The 9,389-nt window shown below is 35.2% G+C and overlaps 1 protein-coding gene across 1 annotated transcript; it reads left to right on the plus strand.

Moving 5' to 3' along the window:
- The first annotated feature begins 3,213 nt into the window (after positions 1-3,213).
- Positions 3,214-8,805, plus strand: LOC139884945 (sterol 3-beta-glucosyltransferase UGT80A2-like). The gene is made up of 14 exons (XM_071868906.1): positions 3,214-3,394; positions 3,546-3,733; positions 4,365-4,607; positions 5,009-5,120; positions 5,430-5,600; positions 6,179-6,242; positions 6,608-6,665; positions 6,757-6,934; positions 7,249-7,379; positions 7,797-7,899; positions 8,060-8,136; positions 8,253-8,300; positions 8,386-8,535; positions 8,626-8,805. The coding sequence occupies exons 1-14, from the start codon at positions 3,214-3,216 to the stop codon at positions 8,803-8,805; spliced, it is 1,884 nt and encodes a 627-aa protein (XP_071725007.1).
- Positions 8,806-9,389: the final 584 nt, after the last annotated feature.

A 9,389-nucleotide genomic window follows, 5' to 3' on the forward strand; every position in this document is an offset into this window, starting at 1 on the left:
TGTTTTGACAGCATACCATTTGTTTTGACAGCTTGAGCACTACCTGCAACAGTTATCTTCTGTAGTTAGTACTTGGGAGAAAATGCGTGTGCGCTAAGAGCATTTCAAATGGCAGTATGTTATTTATATTTATCTTTCTGTCACATAGATGATAACTAAGTGTATACAAAAGAATTAAGGAAATATCAAGTGTTTGGTTCCTAATATTTACTTAGTCCCTCATGTTTTATTTTGGGTACATGGTCCCTACATTTGACGAATGTTGTGATATCTGTCCTTAATTAACGTCCGTTAAGAATCGTCGACGTGGTAAGTTGACCAATGATATAATGACATGTATTATAGACGTGTATAAATATTGACATGTCACTTGTTCCGATAATTTATTAGCTAACATACATATCTACTTGGCGAAGGCTCGCGACTCTTGTGTAATATGTCGCGATTCAAATTGTCGATCATTATCATGGGTTTACGAATTAAAAAAATGATAGGTGCTCGAGCTATTCATATCGAGGGTTTGTCGGATTAAAAGTCTATGCGCGTCTTAAAGTGCTCCAAGACCTATTTATTAAAAAAGAAAAGATGGGGACTATTTTGTAGTATCAAATAAAGTATAGGATGAAAAAAATATTAAGTTTCTATCTAACCAGTTTTATGAATAAAATCATAAAACATTCATATTAAGTCGAAAAAATGTCAAAACTTTTTCATTCGAAAGATAATAATTTTATCTATATTTTTGTGTATAGTAATATTATGACGACAATGTCTACATATGTACTTATATACGTGCGTCACGAAAGCGCTTCAGACCAATTTATTAAGAAACAAAATGCAAGGATCATTCAGCAATGTCATATAAAGTATAGGAAGGAAAAAGGCATAAATTTCTAATTTCCTAGCTTCACGAAAAATCATAGAATATTTATATGAAATCGGAAAAATCTCTAACGACTCTCATTCGAAAGGTAATATTTTTTATCTACATTTTGTGTCTAATAGTGTCACGACGATGACTCCATCTATAGTTATGGGGCTTTGAATTTTTGGAATTAATTTTGGGAAGAAAGGTTACATGTGACACGTGGCGTCTTTTGATTCGTCCCACTCAACAGAAAAATTGTATTGACGCGCGGAGTGTCCATATCAATTTATGTGCGATATGTTCGTTTATGGTAAACCAAACATTTCTTAGGGCAAAATGGTAATTTCGATTGTTTTTTCACCCTCCCCAAGATCAATGGCTTTATTTGTTTGAAATGGAAAATCGGATGGTTTGGAGGCAATGAACAGTGAGAGAAACAGTTAAGTGTGTAATTTTGAAAAGTTAATACATCTCCTATATTATCTTTATACAAATATCCAAATAAACTATACACAAACATCATCTTCAACCTTTAATGGGTTTTACTCGCCCCAACTCATACCCGATCTGACCCAATTCAGATTAAATTGGTTTTATAATATCCGACATGATTAGATGTATTTTTCATTTAAGAATAAGACAATATTAAAAATATTGTTTCTTATTAACTTAAAAAAAAATATTATTGTTTCATATCATAATAAAAATAATATAGTATTTCCTTACAAACAATTAAGTCGACATTGTTATGGTTGTTTCCTTATATAGAATTGTAAAGTGTTGGCATAGAACTTTCTTTTTAAAGAATAACTTGAACGGTGCTTAAAGATGAATGGTGGAGATGATATATGACACATGAATCAATAAAGAAATCTCTCAAAAAAATATCACGCAGATCATTAAAAATAAATAAATCATCGGCTCCAAAACACATGGAGTTCTATCCAACGGATGAGTAATGAATAAGGAATATTATCCTATCTTGATTATTGGCCGAGTGACTTTCAAGTGATATTGAAAGGCTTTGATCAAATATCTCGATCATTGCGTATAAATAAGAGCAATCATCTTAATTTTTACTTGCATAAACGAGTGCGAGAGAGTTCGGATCTAAAAATATTTTTTTCCCCAACCTATTTAACTCTCATTGTAGATTAAGATAGATAATTTGATAATTTAATGTTGTGAGTCTCTACTCCTGGACTGAAGAATGGAGCGAAAAGAGATCTTAAAGTTAGCATGATTTTAATTGAAGTGATATATTAGAAAAGAGTTTAGAAGATATTGCTAGTACTGAGGAAGGAGTCATACACCAATAAATAATTAGATTTGAGATATGTGTTGCGACGTGATCTTAGATAGACTGTTGTATTCGTTCTCGATATATTGTCAGACCGTATGGAGTCGTTTTCACTTAAATTAAAGGTGGAATCCATTTTGTAATGTGCAACCATTCTAATTGTGAAAAAAACATTAAATTAAATGTTAATCAGAGTTCTCTTGTGAGGAAGGCATGACGTGATATAAAAATGAGAAAACGTATACTTTCGTCTCTCACGTTTTACCTATAATATTTTTTCAGTCCCTTACGTTTTTTAGTTAACCTAAAAAATTCTCACGCTTTCCGTTAGTGGCAAAAAATATCCTTCTACCGTTAACTTCACCTACGTGGCACCTATGAGGCGTTCCGTAGCGCCAATTCATGTTTAGTGAGGTAACGAACTCATATAATTGTGACATGTGTAAGTGACACGTCACAATTTTTTACCATGTCACCAACTTTTTCAAAGAAATTTTGGATTTTAGATGACGTATCAAATTTTTTGATGAGTCAGATGACACGTGTCAAATATATTGGTCAATTAGCTGATTAGGCGACACCAGGTACCACATGTATAAAATTAACGATAGAGGAATATACATGGTCGCTAACGAAAAACGTGAGAATTTTATAAAAAAGACGTGAAGGAATAAAAATATTTTACGGATGAAACGTGATGGATGAAAATATAGATTCTTTAACATAAAAATTGTAGGCATCGAAATACATTCCCTTCCAATTTTAAATAAATACAGTAAATCTGAGTTGTGTGACAGATAGAATTACTTTAGCAGGATGACTAGACTGGACTTGACTGCAGACTCGACTCTTTGAATCACTCCAGACAAAAACATTTCCGCGATCAGACAGTTTTCAATTACTTATTTACCCCCACGCCTCCGGTTCCAACGTGCGAGCGTGTTCATTAATTTCTCTCTCTCATCAATCTCGCCCCACGATTATCTCGGGATCCAAGCACGGAGAAAACTACCAAACAATTTTGGACATCTCGCCGGTGATTTAAATGGCGGAGTCGTCGGAGAACCTCCGGAAGTCTCCTTCGTCTTCATCAAGTTCCGGTGAAACTTACGTTGAGATTGATCGCGAAATCGGCGATGGAAGTGGTAGCAACGGTATCACGGCTGCTCCTTTTGGTGCTGGTGGAGTTTCCGTTAATAATGGTGTCGCCGCTGCTCCGTCGTCAGGTACCATAGCAAAATTAACTAATTTGAAATTTTGATGCTTTGATCTTTTTCTCATCGTTTCCAAGTGCGATAATCTGTTTGTTTCATATATCTTATTGATTTTTATTATAAGAAGATCTACATTACCGTGTTTGAAAATTCTCTTGTTCAGGTAACACAGACAGTGGTTCGACGGAAGTAAATGCTCAGGTGTTAGAGATATCAAATGTTGATAAACTGGTATCAGCTTCTAGTCAGCCTAAGTTAAGTAAATCGAAAACCGAGAAGCCGAAACATTCTAATGTACGCCCTGAAGAGGCAGCACAAATGTTTGATGATAATATTTCTGTCCAACAGAAGGTAGACTCCAAAGTGCAGTAATTTTTCTTATTGTATCTGTTACATAAAATCCCGTTGGAGAACTCTAGCTTTTGTTGTACTTTTCAGCTGTTGTTTACTCAGTAAATCTTGTTAGAGCTTGTCATTTATACATTCTGATACCCACAAAAGTTTTTTAGTTAATGATATGAAAAATGTTAAAGTATATACTCTCTAGTCGTTATTGTGTTGCATGTAGGCATTTGAATGACATTGCTTGCGATACATTGTGTCAGATCATCGATGGTCAAGTTTATTGGTTGATTGTATCGTGAACGTAATGGATTAGTACGACTAAAATTTGTAAGGTGTTAGTGGATGTTTCAATTATCAGATGGTATTCTTGTCACTTATATTTTGTCAGATGGTTATTGATGTACTTTAATAGCTATATTATATATATTTTCTTAGTCCAAAATCATCATTAAAGCTACATTTTTTTTTTGCTTATTTATTTTTGTTGGACCCAAATAAGTATCCTAAGTTGACTTACATTGTCTGGTCCTAGCCCACACCACAAACGATGTTCTTTGGAAATAATGCCATAGAGTGCTTGCATCAAAACTCAGTTTTCATGCTGTGTTCTATATAATTTTTTTAAAAATTTGTGCAGCTTAAATTGTTAAACAGAATTGCCACTGTCAAAGATGATGGAACTGTGGAATTTGAAGTCCCTGGAGATTTAGAACCCCAAGCGCTTGGCGTTAGCTCTGGTGATGTATATAGTGAGGCTACTGATGATGAGCTTCTTGATGCAACTGACCTTCAGTACATACCACCACTACAGATAGTAATGCTCATTGTTGGCACTCGTGGAGACGTGCAGCCATTTATTGCGATTGGTAAACGGCTACAGGTATTAGACATGTTTGTCTAAATTAATTATTTTTCTAATCATGATTTGTTTGTAATGTTATAATGTCTTACAAGTATAACCTTCAAGTCCTGAGAAATGCTCTTTTCTCTATATTATGAGCATTTGCAGTCATTCGTTGCATGTGCCACCATTTGCTGCTTCACTCTTTACTAGATTATATCATTAAATGTGTGGTTTACATGGATAGATAACATTCATCCATTCGACCACTGCATCCCTTAGATATATGTAATAATTTTTTCAAGCTGGTTATTAAGAAGGGATGGCTAGTTCTCATAAACTAAAACAATGGGAAGAAAACAAAATTGTAAACATGCAGTTGGATTATAACTTTGGCGACCAAAAGTGTCTAAGTTTAATGCAATACTATTTGGTTGCAGGACTATGGACATCGAGTCAGACTCGCAACTCATTCGAATTTTAAAGAGTTTGTCTTGACTGCTGGGCTGGAGTTTTATCCTTTAGGGGGAGATCCAAAGATACTTGCTGGGTGTATGTACCTTTCCAATTCTTTTTGAAATTGTCTGATTCTTTAATTATTGAAACTACTTAAAAAACTGCTAAGAGCCTGAAGTATTACTAAGAAAACTTGATATCACTTCCGAAATTTAAACAATGGTCACTGGTGGTCTGTGAAAATTTCTCTCACCCAGGACTGATAAGTTTCTTATGTGCTGAATTACTTCACTAAAATTTGATAGTACTCTTCTTGTGAAGAGTCAAACTTCAAAAAAATTCCATGATTACTAGTTGCAAATGGGACTTATGAATAATATTCTTCTTCTTTTTTCCTCTGAGCAGATATGGTTAAAAATAAAGGCTTCTTGCCCTCCGGACCGTCAGAAATACCTGTCCAACGAAATCAAATAAAGGAAATTATTAACTCTTTGCACCCAGCTTGTGAAGAACCTGACATGGACTCTGGTATTCCCTTTAAGGCTGATGCGATTATAGCCAATCCCCCGGCCTATGGTTAGATTCTTTTCTTCTTTATCCTTGGCCTTTGGCGTTAGGTTCTTTGGAACTTTTTATCTTCAACCTTGGTTAATGTAGTTCTTAACCTCTCCTGATAGGCTACATTTACTTTACATGTGTTTTGCAACGTTATTTGAGTTTTGTTAACTTTTTGTTGTCTGAGGACGTTTCTAATTCGCCTGTTGGTTAGCGAACTCCTCATTTCCTTATGATCCCGTAGACATTTCTGTTTAGAAACATAATTCATCTTTCTGTGTAGAATAGAGTGAAATGTTTTTGGTTCTCTATGCTACTGGAACTTGATGGTGATTGATCATTGCTTATCTAATGCATTAACTTTGTTCCGGTTTAACTCGATGGTGATGGTTGTTGCTGATTGATTTGAGACGCCATGTGAGTGAAGCCATATATCTGCTTGGCCACCCTTCAGTGGCAGCGTTCCTGTCACTAGTAGGGAGAACTGTTTAAACCTTGTTGGTTACTTGGTTGAGTGCTTTTTTGTTTTATTAAGATTTTACCTTCATTAAAGTTTTCTTGATATTTTTTAGCACTCATTTTGTGAGTTTCTTCTTCAGGGCATACTCATGTGGCAGAGGCACTGAAAATTCCGCTTCATATATTTTTCACAATGCCATGGACGTAAGTTTTGTTTGGGTAGGGAAGTCTAGATGTTTTTATTATTCACTTGTTAAGGACATTGAGTCCTTCAATGATTCTACATCTAAACCTTGATCAAGAACAGTTTGAGAATTTTAAACAGTTAGCTCTGGACCTTTTCCATGCAAATCAGATGTTCAGTGACAGTATGATCATTAAAATATGACTCTCTCATGTGAATTATGAAAAAACTTTTCTTTTTCCTCAACATCACTTAATTATATTTGAAATTTTTGGGCAATTTTCTTCTCTCTTATTCCTATACCATAGCCAGTTGATATATCATTTATGCATGATCTAGTGGGGAATCTTAAGCAGCTTTGCTCAGTGTTTTATCTTTCATCCAGGCCAACAAGCGAATTTCCCCATCCTTTGTCCCGTGTGAAGCAACCAGCTGGATATCGAGTGAGTCCATTGAAAATATATACTCTTCGTCATTACACTTTTGGGATCTCTAGGTATTCCTGATGACTATTGGCCATGTGTAACTTTGCAGCTGTCATATCAAATTGTCGACTCAATGATTTGGCTTGGAATACGGGACATGATAAATGAAGCGAGGAAAAAGAAGTTGAAGCTACGACCTGTCACATACCTAAGTGGTTCGCAAGGATCTGATTCCGAAGTGCCGCACGGATACATCTGGAGTCCGCATCTTGTTCCAAAACCAAAAGGTTGGTAGTTAAACTCTTAGTCTATTGTCCAGCTAAGGAAATATTGGTAAGATTTATCCAAAGGCCCGAGTAAAATGCTATGTACTCCAAGTTTGTGGTTCATTCTCTAGATATTGATGCTAACTGAAACTAGACATACAATATTCTTTCCCCCGTTTTATTCTTTGCACTTTGCACTTTTTGCTTTTCTTTTTTTGTTTTCCGTTTTGACTACTCTTAATATGGTAGGGATGAGAAAATATTTTCAAAAGCTTTACTTTTTTTAGTATGCTACCAAGCTCAGCCATTTTATCACGTGGTGTGCGTTGTTGCAGATTGGGGACAAAAGGTTGATGTGGTAGGATTTTGCTTCCTTGATCTCGCATCAAACTATGAACCTCCAGAGTCACTTGTGAAATGGCTGGAAGCTGGTTCAGAGCCCATTTACATTGGATTTGGTAGCCTTGTGAGTGTGTCCTATCTTCTCTTTTGTGCAATATAGTATTAACTTTTTCCCTGATATTAAAATATTGAATCATCTTTTGTTGTCAGAAAGTTAAAAAATGCTACATCTGTCTCAAAATACATGATCTTTTGTATTTTTAGGTTCATTCATATTGACATGTATCTAGTGAAGAACCTAACAACCCAAAAACATTATGTATTTGGAGTACTTTTCAAAATACATGATGCTTGCTATGATATTCTATGATTTGCTCACGATGATTGAGATGTTTCATCTATCATGTATTGCTCTTAAGTCTTAACTAAACAATCTTGGTAATATTAGTTTTGGAGTGGATGTAATCTTGCTATATACCTTTGTAATTAGATAGAGGTTGCACACATTGTTTGCAACTTTTGATTTCATTTTCAATGTCAGCCTGTTCAAGAACCAGAAAAGATGACCCAAATAATTGTGGATGCATTGGAACAAACAGGACAAAGGGGCATCATTAACAAAGGCTGGGGCGGACTTGGTGACTGTAAGTATTTTTGATTCCCTTTTTATACCTTTATATGTGTTTAATAAGTTTCTTCCAATAAAGTGAAGGGTTTTTGTCCTCCTATATCTTAGTTTTCCAGTCACCTGTTGTATTGTTCTTCATGTTATGCTGACAGTTGTTGTATTTTTGTTCTACACAGTGGCAGAACCCAAGGATTCTGTGTATTTATTGGATAATTGTCCACACGATTGGCTATTCTTGCGTTGCAAGGCAGTGGTAAGGCCGAAATCTTGCTGTACTTTCCAGAAATCTCTTGGTTTTCCATCTTTATATGAGATCTTGGGTACTCAAAGAGATGAAATGCATTATTCTTATAACATTTGTGCTACCAGGTACATCATGGAGGTGCTGGAACAACAGCGGCCGGTTTGAAAGCTGCGGTAATGAATACTTTTGGCACTTTAGTCATGTCATGTGTTTTCTGGTAATTTTCCTTTAATTCGAATTTGGATCCTTATAACGCAGTGTCCAACTACTATCGTTCCTTTCTTTGGTGACCAACCTTTTTGGGGAGATCGAGTATGCGCTAGAGGAGTTGGCCCGCCCCCAATCCCAGTTGACGAGTTCTCTTTGCCCAAGTTGGTCAATGCAATTAATTTCATGTTAGATCTCAAGGTATCAGTCATTTTCTACAAGGATCGTAGCAAATTTTTTTTGTTAAACTTTCATCATTGCACATCGAGTAAATAAAATCATTCTGTACAGGTAAAGGAACGAGCCGTTGAACTTTCCAAAGCAATGGAGAATGAGGATGGAGTGACGGGAGCAGTAAAAGCATTTTTCAAGCATCTTCCTCGGAAAAAACCTGAGCCAGAGGCGCCCGCAGTAGTCGTAACAGAACCATCGGGTTTGTTTTCAATTAGCAGATGCTTTGGGTGTGCATAAAAAAGAAAAGAAAATATGTTTGTAGATGTTGTGCCTAGTTGTTGATACATGGTTTTTAAATTAAGATTGATTTCGTCTTGTTGCAAAAAAGAATTTGCTTGAACCCTCGCATGATTGTAGGTGTGGGTTCTTGGCGACTTACTTGTAAATTCTCCCTTTATATATATATTATTACAGTAGCTTATATATTTAGTGGAAAAAAGATGAAATATTCATTTTTTATTATTTTTTTAAAATAAAGGAGGGATTGATTTTATTAGAATAAAATGGTCAAGTAGAATCGTATAAATTTATCTATAATTTCGGATGAAAATCTTCCAACCTCAAACTAGGACAAAATTGTTGGTAAACCATTAGTATTATCGATAAATATTATTCACGATTTTACTATCCACGAATTATAAAAATATATTTCACAGTGAAGATATTTGGGTACAGGCACTTGAGATCAAGCTAGGAAAAACGACTTAAACACAACTCATTGCAAATAATATAAAGTGAAGCAAAATCATGTCGAAAGCTAACTCCTTTTCTGCTTGAGTGACCATAACTGAATCCTAGCTGGAAAATTAAAGAGTTTGAAA

Source organism: Rutidosis leptorrhynchoides, unplaced genomic scaffold, assembly GCF_046630445.1.
Source record: "Rutidosis leptorrhynchoides isolate AG116_Rl617_1_P2 unplaced genomic scaffold, CSIRO_AGI_Rlap_v1 contig628, whole genome shotgun sequence".
NCBI lineage: Eukaryota > Viridiplantae > Streptophyta > Magnoliopsida > Asterales > Asteraceae > Rutidosis > Rutidosis leptorrhynchoides.

What these genes read in the sequence shown, in the direction of transcription:
- LOC139884945 (XM_071868906.1), top strand. Translation starts at nt 3,214, where the DNA reads ATGGCGGAGTCGTCGGAGAACCTCCGGAAGTCTCCTTCGTCTTCATCA. An exon ending in ATATTTCTGTCCAACAGAAG is followed by an intron (nt 3,734 to 4,364) that starts GTAGACTCCAAA and finishes AAATTTGTGCAG; the next exon opens with CTTAAATTGTTAAACAGAAT. An exon ending in ACATTGGATTTGGTAGCCTT is followed by an intron (nt 7,380 to 7,796) that starts GTGAGTGTGTCC and finishes TTTCAATGTCAG; the next exon opens with CCTGTTCAAGAACCAGAAAA.